This window comes from Tetrapisispora phaffii, chromosome 4 (assembly GCF_000236905.1).
Source record: "Tetrapisispora phaffii CBS 4417 chromosome 4, complete genome".
NCBI classification, from domain to species: domain Eukaryota; kingdom Fungi; phylum Ascomycota; class Saccharomycetes; order Saccharomycetales; family Saccharomycetaceae; genus Tetrapisispora; species Tetrapisispora phaffii.
The window spans coordinates 215,675-229,946 of record NC_016523.1 but is presented as its reverse complement, the minus strand read 5'-3'; the positions used below and the strand labels follow the sequence as shown (position 1 = coordinate 229,946).

The 14,272-nt window shown below is 35.5% G+C and overlaps 4 protein-coding genes and 1 non-coding gene across 5 annotated transcripts; 4 read left to right on the top strand and 1 right to left on the bottom strand.

The window, feature by feature from the left end:
* The first annotated feature begins 2,103 nt into the window (after positions 1 to 2,103).
* On the top strand, positions 2,104 to 2,175 carry TPHA0Dtrna2H. The gene has a single exon. It is a non-coding gene; the product is annotated as a tRNA-His (tRNA).
* Positions 2,176 to 2,443: 268 nt separating this feature from the next.
* On the bottom strand, positions 2,444 to 3,058 carry TPHA0D01080 (emp24/gp25L/p24 family protein; the record flags this gene model as incomplete). The annotated part of the gene is made up of 1 exon (XM_003685135.1): positions 2,444 to 3,058. The coding sequence occupies one exon, from the start codon at positions 3,056 to 3,058 to the stop codon at positions 2,444 to 2,446; it is 615 nt and encodes a 204-aa protein (XP_003685183.1).
* Positions 3,059 to 3,961: 903 nt separating this feature from the next.
* Positions 3,962 to 4,822, top strand: YIP4 (Yip4p; the record flags this gene model as incomplete). The annotated part of the gene is made up of 1 exon (XM_003685134.1): positions 3,962 to 4,822. The coding sequence occupies one exon, from the start codon at positions 3,962 to 3,964 to the stop codon at positions 4,820 to 4,822; it is 861 nt and encodes a 286-aa protein (XP_003685182.1).
* A 682-nt stretch (positions 4,823 to 5,504) lies between these two features.
* TPHA0D01060 (uncharacterized protein) lies at positions 5,505 to 10,256 on the top strand (the record flags this gene model as incomplete). The annotated part of the gene is made up of 1 exon (XM_003685133.1): positions 5,505 to 10,256. The coding sequence occupies one exon, from the start codon at positions 5,505 to 5,507 to the stop codon at positions 10,254 to 10,256; it is 4,752 nt and encodes a 1,583-aa protein (XP_003685181.1).
* A 1,927-nt stretch (positions 10,257 to 12,183) lies between these two features.
* On the top strand, positions 12,184 to 13,503 carry COM2 (Com2p; the record flags this gene model as incomplete). Its single annotated transcript, XM_003685132.1, has 1 exon — positions 12,184 to 13,503. The coding sequence occupies one exon, from the start codon at positions 12,184 to 12,186 to the stop codon at positions 13,501 to 13,503; it is 1,320 nt and encodes a 439-aa protein (XP_003685180.1).
* Positions 13,504 to 14,272: the final 769 nt, after the last annotated feature.

Genomic DNA, 14,272 nt, shown 5'->3' with positions numbered 1-14,272 from the left:
TGAAGTAATTAAGGACACAGAGATTTTGTTGATGCTACAGAATTTGAATATATATTTATAGAGCATTTAAACAATCTTGTATAATTGGTAGTATCTCATTTGAGTGACTAAGATGAATTCCGCGATGAAATTATAGGCAGGTGAGTAATTACAATACAAAGATCTTCAGAAAGCACTTGTCAATAAATAGTTTAGAAGTCAATGGCAGTAAAGAAAACACGGTTTATTGTATGTTTATGCATCATTGTATTCTCTTTTTTGTTATATGGAATGAACTTAGTTGCACCAGTAGTTCAGTTAGCAAGATCCAAACTTGTTGAGTTGAAATTGAGAAATAGTGACATATAGTTAATACTCGTCCAGAAGACCCCCTGGCATCTCAATACTATATGATCAATATATACAGCTATGTCTTGTAGGAATTAGAAGCTACTAATCGTTCGGTGGTTGTTATTTTTCATTATAGATGCATTTATGAACTACGATATTGCTTGCCAATAGCACAGAACAATGAGTAATGTCAAACGCAATTGCCAAATTTATAATGTAGCACTATCAAGTATATCGGGCCGATATTAAGATACTGTCTGCGATCAATCAGGATAAATCTAGATACAATGGTAAAGTGGGATTGCATCAAACATCTACGTTACACAATTTAGCTAATAAGTCCCTGTTAAATAGCGGTCATTATTGAATGTGGAAAATTAATACTATTGCTATCGCCTTTAAGGGTTAAATTTAGTCCTCAGCGGTTGAGGTTTTTCTGTTCTGATCAACATTGTGTTCAATACTTTAAAACTTCATTTATGATGCTAATTACAATTTAACTTTACGAATATAATTTCGGTAATAACCCAACACTTACGCTGTAGATTGACAAATTCCTGATACCCGGAAACCTTGGTATTGTAGGACTAACAGAATTAATGCTTGGACTTTTATTAGTTGTAAAAATAAAATTGGAAAGTTTATTCATCTGACCTGCTGATGGCCAATTAATTTCTGCCGTCAAGAACGTTAAAATATTTCCAATTCTATTGTGATATAAGGTCATCAATAACTCACATCACTATATAACGCTACTAATATTTGTGGAAAAACATGCGTTGAAATAGTGACAGGTTCAAGGCTGTTGGAATCGACTGAGTAAGTTTTTTGGATATTAGAAATTATTCTTAAGGGTGTATAGATTGTTACTGTTCAATATGATTGGTATTTTCTCACATAAAGTAAAAAATCAGTGAGTAGTATTAGATGACTATTATATACTGTTGGAAATGACACTGTACGTATAACTGAGCGTACGATACCAGATATTACCTCTTTAGGAGTTTATTGCTGTAAACCTGAAACAACAGTGCCCACCAGAATGTAATAGCAGAATCTCTAATGCATAAACCGTACTGTAGAACCATCAGTCTGCCATAGGTGCTCAATTCGACGACGTCGTCTCGTTGGACAGAACGGTATATTGAAATATCATGTATGTATAAACTGTGGAGTAACAAGCTTATGTTGGGTAGTTCCAACATCTAAGTTAGTGTCATTAGCCACTTCAGTTGCTCTAGTATAGTCTATCTTCTTTATAGTTAAATAATCGATTGATCTTTTATTAGTGTATTTAAACTATTCTATATAGAGTTAGAAGCCCTCCTTATATATGAGTTAATCTGACAGTTGAATGAACATGCGCACGTGTTCATTCATCCTCCTAGGCTCTTTAGTGCTGTATTGTACATCTGTGTTTATCACGTAGCCATTTACATTGTAGTGAGAAATTTTCACCTACCACTTGAAAGATTGTTCTGGACCTTCTTTCCATTAGTAAGTGATCTATTAGTTCTGGACTCAAAGTGTCATAAACTCTTAGTTCTGTCACATACACTACAATAATTCTGACATAAACCCCGGTAATCAATAGCCAACAATTCATTGATCCAGGTCCAAGAGGCCAGAGAGATTAATCTAAATATCTAGTGTACAATTTAACAACTATTAATATATTTAAGCAATGAATATAATTATTCAGCAAATTCCGACAAAAATATTGCATCTATTTAGTGAATATAATATTAATTTTTGAAACTCGAGAAATATTGCGCCATCTTAGTATAGTGGTTAGTACACATCGTTGTGGCCGATGAAACCCTGGTTCGATTCTAGGAGATGGCAATATTCTTTTTTTGTTTATATCTACAAGTTAAAATGGGCACTTTCTTGCTGGTGTCACTTTAAATACCATGATCTATCTCAATTCGTGATCTTTTATTACTAAATTATAGATTCTAATATAGTTACGTAGGTGAGTTATAAAACTTACGTTCTGTATAATTTACTTTTTTTGCTCTAGGGAAAGTTGTTAGCAAACTTCCAAAGCATTATATTGATTGTGGTGTATTTTATATCATATTCTTTCGATGAAAGTGTTCAATGTCTCTATTTAAACAATAGAAGTGACTTCAAAGAACCTCTTTAGGTAGAATATTTGGAACACCGTGTTCACTACAACGACACCTAATTGGGCTATTGACCACCATTTTACCCTATCATTCGTAGATTCTGCTGTATTTCTATGAGTTCTCTCTCTTAATATCAAATACTCTTGTTCATTTTTGACTTCGTTTATTAATCTAGTCAACTTTCTAACGGAGCCTTCCAAAGTGTCGTCTTCATCATTAACGTCGACAAACTTAGTACCCCAAATGTTGAAAGATACGTCTTTAGTAGCTACGCCCGAACGTTCATTCAAGAAACAGTATTCAAATTTCCCAGTGTAAGGAGCAGTTAAGGTCTGTTCACCATAGGTGACATCTCTTATAGAAACCAAGATATCGTTTCTGTTTTGTCCAAAAATAACCAAATCACCACGTAATTCTTCATTAGATTCAGAATCTCTATTACCATATTGAAACGAAACTGTGAATTCATCATCTTTCTTCAAATTCTCATAGAAACATCTACGACCATTAGCTGGCAGTAAAACATTATGAGCGCTGGCAAATGAGCTGATATATAGAATTGCGACTACTAGCAAATTCAAAGACTGTGCAAACATCGTGTAAACTAGCGATCTATGATGCTATCGTTGAGCATTCAACAGATGAACCTAAAAAAATAATCCCAACAGCGCATCAAATGAAGAGACACCCAAGCAGAAACACACACACATATATATTCATTTACTTACATTAATATATACGTTCCTGTTTGAAGTTATCCATAACAGTACAATTTGTTTCAATGTGCGTGTGTGAACTCTCTCGATCTTGAAACGAAACCACGAAATTGTCATGAACCACACTTTTCTGTGCGGTGTGCTCGCGCGTTACCCAAGATGGTGGGAGACGTGCTGCTCTTTGAAAAAAAAGACAACTTCTCAGTAAGAGTGGGTGCTAAGTAATTTATGGCTAGACAGGACTTAATGACAACGGTATTAACAGTAGACGGCAATTGAATGTAACTGTTAGTAATATAATCATACCAATAATCACATTTGTCTCTGTCAAGACGTCTAAGACAACACCACATTTGAACTTAGTTTACTATTCCCCAGTAACCCAGCGGTTAGACAGACGAAACCTCGGTCAAAGCTGCAGTTAGAAAAGACGCGCCCACCGAAGTTTCGATTTTACGGTGCGTGGTCCTTCATTTCTGCGTGCGGTCCAGTGGGACTGTATCGTGACTTCGTCTGGTTTCGACCCCGTGAATTATTGTTGTGTTTATCATGATGAACGACATTAGTGTGAACAATCTATGAAAAATTCTTCTTTTAACAGAGAAGGTTTAAATTGATTATAAAAATTATGTTGCCTTCCTACTGAAATAAATATAACAAATTCTCTTTTTTTGTATTTGGGCGTACTTTATACAGGTTACCGTTTGTAAGAAGACTCAATTGGTTTGCTATCAGTTCTATTCTGTGCCAAATTGAAAAATATATATAAAGAGTACTGCATTCATGTCTTCTATCGCTGCTGAGAACGACGCTTTGGTCGAGCCAGATATTATCGAGTCCGATATCCCTATTTCTGACAAGCATGCAAAAAATAAAAAATCTTCAAAAGGCAAGAGCAAAGGTAATTACACCAGCATTGGATCAGAGGACGCTCCTCTGACCAATGCACCATCAATTAGCATTCCTATGGAAGGAAATATAGACGGAAGTGGTCCTCCAAATAATCAAATTATTGCTGATGCCACTGGTATCAGCAGGGGTACTTTGGACGAATCCGTGTTGGATACTTTAAAAAGAGATATCATTGAGATTAATAATAGATTGAAGCAAGTCGTGTATCCGCATTTTCCTTCTTCCTATGCCCTAGCAGGAGGTGTGTCTCAAGTGAACGGTGGTAATTCTGTTGATGACCTGCATGCTCAAAGTAGTGATTTGTGGGCCCCATTAACCTTTGTCATATCGTACTCGTTGATTGTCTCGCATGCACAGTCTTTGTTTTCAAGTCTGTTTATTACATGTTGGTTCATTTTGTTGGTTCTGGCATTGCATTTAAGGCTAACAAAACCGCATCAGTCAATGTCTCTGATTTCGTACATATCATTGTCGGGATATTGCTTGTTTCCGTTAGTTATTCAAGCTTTGCTAACACAGACGTTGCTGCCTTTATTGTTGCGTGTGGCATTGAAGGGTCATACAAATTTACAAGTTAGAATCAATGCTATCTTGAAGTTGATCCTGATCAGTGTATGTCTAATGTGGGCTACAACTGCAATCACATTGGTAACTAATGCAAAGGGGGTGGTACAGGTTTACCCATTGGCCTTATGTTTATTTGGACTCGCATGGTTATCGATCAGTTTATAACCGTTCAAACAGATCGCATTTTAATATATTAGCATATGTATATAGATTGTTTTTTTCAAATAAATATATGTAGATAAGAAACGTTTATCCCGGATAATTTCATATTTCCATATTTTCACCTACCGCCTCCCCCCATCGACCACTTGAACCTGTGTTCCTCCATATACACAACCGTTCTTCATGTATCTATATAATATCAATCTAATGTCAAGCGTATTGTAAACGCTATAGTCGTTCACATATTAAGCTTAATTAAAATCTCGCGTAGGGTTACTTTCTCTGTTTCCTTATTCAATATTCAAAAAATGTCCTCTCAAATAAAATTTATTCAGATCTAAAGATGCACATTAAAACGAAGCTAAGGAAATACATACTTTATAAGTTCCTAATCGTCATAATATAAGGTATTGCAACTGCTATAGCCTATCTCTCTCTCAAGCTTTCACTCAAGGATAATTGTGAGCTCATATATTGTTGGAACCAGGGAATTTACGCCATATATTTTTATATTTTGCATTTGCGTGTTCTTTCCTATTTTCTAATTTCGTTATTTGATAACAGTACCTAATTTGTCACTTCAGGTTCGAAGTTAATTCGATAAAATAATAGTGTTCATTTCCAATCTGACCAACCGAGTGAGATTCACAGCACATTCAATTCACTTCAGGCTATACTACTAGACATGCTTATCCCACAACCCTCGTCTACTGTTTGCTATGACTTGAAACTTCCTAATCTACCAGCGAACTTCAAAACTCTGGATGAAGCTAAGAAGAGAAGTCTGACATTGGATTGTCGTACGGGTGCCGCCATTTCAATTGCAAGGTCTAATATTTTCGTTCATGGTGGTCTGGTTCTACCTTTAAATCTGACAGAAGTCAGTCTTGTCAACGTACAGCAAGAAATTATAATGTATTTTGCCAAAGAGAAAGGTGTCGGAAGCTCTTTTAAAAATTTAATTGATTGGGTTTCATCCGAAGTCTTCTTCTTAGACTTAATTTCAAGAACATGGCAAAGAGTGCCAACAACAATGAAAGAAAATACAGAGAACAACAGAGATCAACTTACTGAAGGATCCCTAGTGACTAACCGTCTATTCCATTCCATGTGCTACACTAGTTCACATTTATATATTTTTGGTGGGTTAGCTGTTTATCCAGAAAGCGGCTATGAATTAATTGCAACCAACTCTCTATGGCAATTGGATTTAGTGACTAAAGAATGGTCATTAATAAGCGAAGATCCACAAATTCCAAGAAGGTTCAGCCATTCTATGCATGTGAAAAATGAAAACGATGAATCAAAGGATACGAAAATTGTCATCGTAGGAGGTTTAAGCAATTTAGATGAACCATTACAAGTAGTGAATATATTCAACATAACCAAAAACTGTTGGGAACTCGAAATCGATCCATTGTATAAAGATCATATTAGTTTAAATATCGAAGGAAAACGAGCATCAATGGTAACTAAATCTAATTTCTCTATTTTAGTAGAAAATAACAAAGCTGATGTACCAGCTTTAATTTGCTATTACCCCCAAATCAAAGAGACACTTAATAGAGATTCAACAAATTTCACAAATGCATCAAACACACAACTTCCAAAGGATAGATATAGTCACACTGTAGGTAATGTTTCGCCACTTGCGGCATTGCCCCTTCTTCCGGATTCAAAAGGTATAGTGATGGATATCGATCCTACACAATATCGCTATGTTCTAAATAATATTTTTGATTTAAGGTATCCAACAGGTGAATATTATGGTTACGAAATCATTCTCGCAGGGTATTACTTAGACACTGACGATGTTTCTTTCCAATGTTACTCATACGATATACGTTCAGGTAAATGGTCAAGAATTAACCTTTCATGTAATCACTGTCGTCAATCTAAAGCTTTCCACCGTTTTTGGAAACTATTTGTATGGAAATCACATCACAAAATTTTATTAATGGGTTCAAAGGTTAATGATGGTTATCTTCCTACCATTCAAAAATTCGATCATTTAATGACACTAGAAATTCCTACTGCAAATATTCAAAAAAAGGAAGTTGCTAAATTCTCTCATTTTAATAAGTCTCTCGTTTCACCAATATCATTCAATTTTAAAGATGAGCATTTAATACCAACAATTTCAAATACAGATGGACCACTTGCAACCGGAAAACAAAGTTATTCATCTTCAGTAACATCAAAATTTGAGAGTTATATACGATATATTGCTCCGACAGAAATGGAATCAGTATCCTCTGTATTCCAGTCGTATGCGATGGTGTTAGGGAAAGATGCAATGGAATTATTTGGCTCCCCATTATCAGATTTTGAATTTATCTCAGATGAAGGTGAAGCTATTGGAGTTCCTATTTACTTACTTAGAAAAAGATGGGGTCGTTATTTTGATATGTTATTGGCAAAAGGATATTCAAAAGTATGTCAAGATTACGAAGCTACTGGTATCCAATCTGCATTGATTAAATTTACACCCTCACAATCTTTTAGTGGTTCGAAGTTAAATAGACACCCTTCAAATGTCTCTTCAGAAGGTTTTCTTGATATTAAGGCAAGACTTGCATCCATGACATCTCTCGAAAAATTTACTGAAGATTCAAATTATCCTAAGTTAAGAAGGTCATCTAGTGCTTCCATTGATAGCGATCATCATATTATCAGTGGTTTGAATAACAACATTATTCCAGAGACAACAGAACCATTGGATTTCAGTAATACCTTGAGTAGAGGATCTTTGAATAGCAGATCAAGAAGCTCACAGGTTGATATTGCAAGTACTTCGACTGGTATGGTTTTTAGGGTTCCTTTTCAAGATAGAAGTAAGACTGGGACAACTGTATTTTCAGATCTGAAGGTTCCAAATGAGAGAAGAGCTTCATTAAATTCACTACCTACCTTAGAAATGTTGAAAAAGGACGTGCGCCGCTTATCTCATCCGAAAATGACAACATTAACGCAAGATCATTCTGTACTATCAAGAGGTACCCCTGCTGATATCATTCATTCTAGGAGAACATCAGTGAATTCAGCAAGAAACCTATTGCCAATACATTCTAGAAAGGGTTCTCTCGCATCCCAAGCCAGTTTGATGTCTTATCTAAGTTCTAATTCAGATATGATGGCTCCTTTGAGTAGTTCAAGAAGAGACAGTATCAACACATTAGATTCTCAAAATTCAGGTCTGTTAAATGTACCATTACCGCCTCAGTGTCTAGCACCAACAGAGCTTCTCCCACCTGTACCAAAAACTAATACCAGAAAAAGTAGCATATTGATTAACGACATTTCATCCACTAGTGCACCAAGCAGTCCGTTAATGTCAAAGTTAAACATTCAGTCGGATAATATTCCTCATTTGTCACAACTGCGAAAGTCCAGTTCTAGTAGTGCCCTTGGTGATAATTGCAGTTCTGCCAGCAGTAATAATTATAAGGATAAAAGAAGAGGGTTTGGAAGTTGGAGTTCCACAGCTTCAAATCGTAATGTTGAATTCGAACCATTATTGACACCACGAGCATTATATCTACCCTGGTCCACTGCTACTTTACAAGCATTCGCTGAATTCTTCTATACTGGTCAAGTCAACCTAAGATGGCAGTTAGTACCTGTAGTATTAAACTTGTTAATTATGGCTAAATTATATGAGGTTCCACTACTTTCCAGTTTGATTACAGAAGCATTATACACAGTTGTAAGTAGAAAAGAAGAAAACTTACATCTCATTACTCGATCATTATTAGAAGCAACTACAAAGGAAGCAAGAAAAGAAGCTGGCAAGAATGAAGAAGCATTGCATAAAATTTTGCAGAATAACCCAAGATATTTAGAACTAATGAAACTTAAAGATTCCTTGGATAATATAGAAAATGGTTATTTTGATATGCCACTACAATCTATGTCAGGAAAGCTTTCAATTTCAACTACAGCTAGTGATGAATCAGATAGATATAGAAGATCCTCTAGTTTGGCATCATATAAGTCAAATCCAAACAATGCTATGTATCGTGATATTTTAAAAAATGGTTCAGGATCAGTGACTTCGGCTGGGTCAGGGCCAGTCACTACACTTAAAACTCCACTTAATAAAAAGTCTAGTAACCTAAGAAAATCTGAAGATTTTGGTGATTACAAGTTTGCTACTCAAGAAACTGTCGATCAAGATAAGTTGAGAGTTTTATCAAGCATTGACATGGATGACGACAGTGACTCAGCTTCTTCTGAAGAGAAGTTATCCTACATTGATAAATTGAGAAAATTAAGTGTCGCTTACCGTAGAAAGTCTATGGATGGTACCAGTAATATCAACCTTTTAGATAATTTAGATGCTTCATCATCGTCACAATCAGATCTAGATGACTCTGACTTTGAACTGGGAATTTTTTCATTGAATACAATTAAGAAGAAATTAAGTGAAAGGTATGCCGATGAATCTATTGATCCCCTGATGGACGGCACTTCAGTATCAAGCGAATGCTTAAATCCAACAATTGGAAGTAACGATCCGCTGAGTAATAGAACAAGTGGAAACATCAGTATTGATCCTAGATCATCAAAAAGTTCAGCTGCTAATTCATCTCAAGCCTTTTTGAACAAAATTATATACAATAGATGTGCATTGAAAGATAGCGTTCCAGGTATTGGTTCACAATCGCCACCTATGGGAAATTCTAATGGAAATATTAGTCAACCATATATGTCGCAAATGCCAACATTGGAAAATATAATGGTTCCAAACTCTTTACCTCCAATTAGCTACATCATAAAATCGATTTATAGGACAGCCATTCTAACAAATGATGTCAGATTAATGATCCGTTGTTTGGACTGTCTTGAAATTTCTGAAGCTTTAAAGAAAATAAAAAGGAAAATGAATGCGGCACAGAATAATGCAAACAAAAACGCTATTAAAAGCAATAGCAAGAGTTCTATAAAGAACATTAAAGGCAAAAATTCTGCTAGTACAGGACAAATCAATGAATCTTCGAAGAATAAGAACACTTCGACAACCAGCCACAGCAGTACACCACCCTTAAGCACCAAGAGTACAGATAGTATAAATATATCGAGATCCGAATCTCCTGGTCCTAAACCGAGAACCTCAAAGAGTGGGTCAAAGAATATGGCACCAAGATATTCCAGTTTCAATTTCCTAATGAGTCCAAGTGTTGCCAACTCTCAAAGTGGAGATAGTTTAGCTTTCGACAAGCAGCAATTGAGCGCCATCTCACCAAGAACATCGGTCGCTGCGGATACATCCATTAAAGAATCGATTGCTAATTCTCATTCGAAACCAAAGAGAAATTCAAACGGTAACAATAACACAGCGACAAACACAAGTTCGACCCTGAACCAAAGTTCAACCAACACACCATCAAACAATAATATAACTGGGTCGTTATTTTTCTTTGGAAAGAAGAAATAGTATAGATCCCTATCAGGTATACATTTTAGATACATACACATATATACTCACTTTAAAGAGTTTAATCCGATGACTTTTTACAATATTTCTAGTTTTTTAGGCCCTGTAAATGGTGAGCCTAAATGTCTATTTAAAAAGCACGTAAAAGAATCGCACTGAAGCATTACAATACTGGGTAAGCACAACAGAAGTGAGATGTTATTCTTATATGTGGCATCTTAACCAAACCCAGCCCATTAGAAAGTTGTTGGTTACCGCCCCGTAGGTGTTCAGGAACTGCTTCGAGGATCGAAGTGCCTGGTCGAGGCAACTCAGGCTATTATTGCGTGATTATGCACTTCGCAAGGACGGGAAATTGCCTATAGGGAAGTCGCACGGGAATAAGAAAGTAATCTGTCTGAGAACAGCTCGTGCCGCCGGCGAATACTGATTGACAGAGAACGACAGTGACAGATACTACATACATGTTCTGCGCAAGTAAATAGCTGTAAAGCAAGTGCTACATAACCACTCGCGGTGCAATTACGCTCATTATAAAACACGCGCACAAAAATACCTCACACATGTTTTATTTTGTACGACTAGTTGACAACTACCTGAATTATGCAGACAAATGCGGTGAAGCAGCTGTTCTACATCCTTCCTCTAGAGCCAGCTGTGTTGCCAACTACAGTTAGAAATCTCCGTAGCAGGCACCCTCTGAATCAGCAATTTAGAGGTCTATTGTCCCTGCCACTTTATCTCAGCGCCGACGTTTTCCACGCAAAATGCGCGCATGATCTCGGGCCATGTAATTAATTACATCTGCAGAGGCACTAGTTACTATCATCATGAAACAGTTAACAGTTTAGCCTCCGGTGCAACAAGAGTATTTCGTACGTAAATACATGTGAATGATATATGTATCTAAGAACCATCAGCAATGCTCACGAGAGCTCGTTTGTGCCCATTACTACGTTGCGTGGTTTGCCTTCTAGTCGCCACGTTTTATTGAGCCACAAATACAGTTCTTGGCTGCCCTAGTTCCCATTCTCTACCAAGCCCTTTCCATCCCAACTCTGGTATTCGCCTCATGTTTCTCTCTACACATAGTATCCAGTCCTCTCTTGCCAGCCTAAATATTCTCGAGAGATACAGAGACAAAGACAGAGACAGCAGTCCAAACGAATACATTGTTACTGTCTCTCAATCGCAAGATGAAAGACTACAGACTAATGAAGATAAGCTACCAAGTTCCCCATAGACAGCATACTGAGCGCCGTGGTCGGCATGTGTTCCCTTCTGTAGAGTGTATATCCATGTATTCTTAGCCTCGATACGTTCCTATTGCTCTTTGATTAACTAGGTGAACATAGCTACCTCTCTAGCCCGCATTTCTTCTTTTCACCTACTTCCGTTTTCGATTCAGTATATATCTCGCTTCATTTCTCATTATTATTTTTCATTATAGGTTAATTTCTAGGAGGCTTATTAAGATATATAGTGAAAAATTGGAAATTACCATTTCGAAACTGTATGGTAATGGCGACAATGAGTGATAAATTAATTTTTCACTCATAGAATAAAGTAAGTTTATAGATCAATTATTGTAGATATCAGTTTACCAGGTGTGTAATTGGGTGTTGTGCAATCAATATTTGGGGTTGTTATCAAAGGCTTTGTTACAAGCAGCTAGCAATTCGTTATTATTGGAAGAGAACTCAATTGCAGTTTCACAGACGTACTCACATTTCTTTATATATATATATATATATATATATATATATATATAAACAACCAGAATTATAAAGTTGAATGTTTTCATCGCCAATTTTGGGATATTTCGCTAAAACTTGAGCAGATAGAGATCAATTACAACATTACATCCTCCTTTAGTTAGTTGCTATTGCATCCTTAAGATATAGTCAATCACACACTCACTCAAACCATGTCAACGCTAACGAGAGTTGAATCAAATGACACAGTTTATGGAAGTGGTAATCTAAAGAATCTTTCATTCTTCAACAATAGTCAGTCGGCTCTGAATAATGATGCTAACCATTTCACATTGCAAATTTTACCAAAAAGTAATTTCAATAATAATTCATCAGGGCAGTCAAATATAACAAATGATCTAACAGGCAACACGTTGGTGACAAACTCCACCAGCCAATTAGTTGCTAGCCCCAATAGCGATTTTACATACAATGACAATTACATCAATAACAGCTATAATTTCAGAAATGAGATCTTCAATAACAACAATAATGAAAAGAGACTGTCTATCTCAGAGTACATCACTGATCGGACGAATTACTATGAGTATGAAAAGTTAGAATTGAATTTAAATGAATTTGGTATTCTAAGTCCTCAAGAGGATACTGACTTCGATGCGTTTTCAATCATGACTGATTTAGAAGATACAAGTTTACCAGCTCCTGATTTAGATAAATCTTCAACAAAGAAGGTGATGAATTACTTCAAATTGAATATTTTCAATAACACGCATACGAACTCTAACAATAGTAATAGCACGTTACCTATGGATAATATGAATACTAATTTTCAACATACTACGCTAAATACAACCGAGGAATCGCCACAAATATTTAAGAAGAGATATTTTTGGAGTAGAAATAAAAACATAAAGAAGGAATCTGGTACTGGTTCAGAAAAGTTACTGAATGACGATAACATCACTTTTGATCAAGATTCCATGCTAAATGACGATGATTCCAGATTAATTATAGATCCTTCTCAACTAATAACAAAAAGTAACACTGCAAACCCAACCGAAGGTCAAATAACGAATGATTTTTTATCTTCGCCAGATTTCATTATATCTGGTGTCGAAAACTCTATTTTTAGTGATGATTTTACAGAAAATATGAAAATCGAAGAATTAGAACATATAGAAATTGACACTAAAGTAATTGTACCAAGTATTTTTGTAGAGGATTTCAAAATTGACAAGAAAACCAGAATTCCAAATAAAACAACCGATCATTCAAATGCACAATCGATTATTCTACCGAAGAAAATAGGTATACTACCTAAGACTAGAGGTCGTAAGCCATCGCCAATACTGGACTCATCCAAACAATTTGGCTGTGATTATTGTGAAAGGAGATTCAAAAGACAAGAACATCTGAAAAGACATGTTAGATCTTTACATATGTGTGTGAAACCTTACGCTTGTCATATATGTGACAAAAAGTTTAGTAGAAGTGATAACTTATCACAGCATATAAAAACACACACACATTAATACAATATCATTGACGACAGCACGATGCCATGAATTCATACCATTTGAAATAACGTAAATTATAACAATGCCTCATCCTTTGGTACTATACTATATATACCAAATATAGAACATGAAAAGGAATGCAAAAGTTGCAAGATTGGACTACCATAGAGTTTAATTATATAGAAGTAAGTATCACTGATCTACGAACGATTTACAATATATATACACAATGGAAGATAATGATAATTAATAAAATAATGAATTTATATGAAACCTCTAAGAACAATAGAATAATTCAAATAACGAAAGCACCTATATTACGTTAATCAGTGCAAATAATATGTGGGCTTTGGCTATCAGTATATTTAAATAGTTGATTTATGCAGTTTTGTTTTATAACTGTTTACATGAATGGATTTATATGTATGTATTCATTTTTAACTATTGTAAAGTTCCCTTATTTTAAGTTATTTATACAACACCATGTACGTTAATGGGAAACTTATCACTCAATTACAAGAACAACAGTTAATTACATTTATGCTGATGCTCACCACTTGAAGGTTGCATGATTAAATAAATCATACAGTTTTTCGAGTAGTTGAGCAATAGGTACAAACTTTTAACAAACACCGATTATTTGAATAAACTAATCTGGTGTGCCTCTGAAAAAAGTCGTGAAACAAATAATGTAATGCCAACAGGCTACTAATTGTCCTTGCAGTCTATGCAACAGGATTCTTCTATACAAGTAGGTTGCGAGTCATATAAAAGAGTGCAGTAA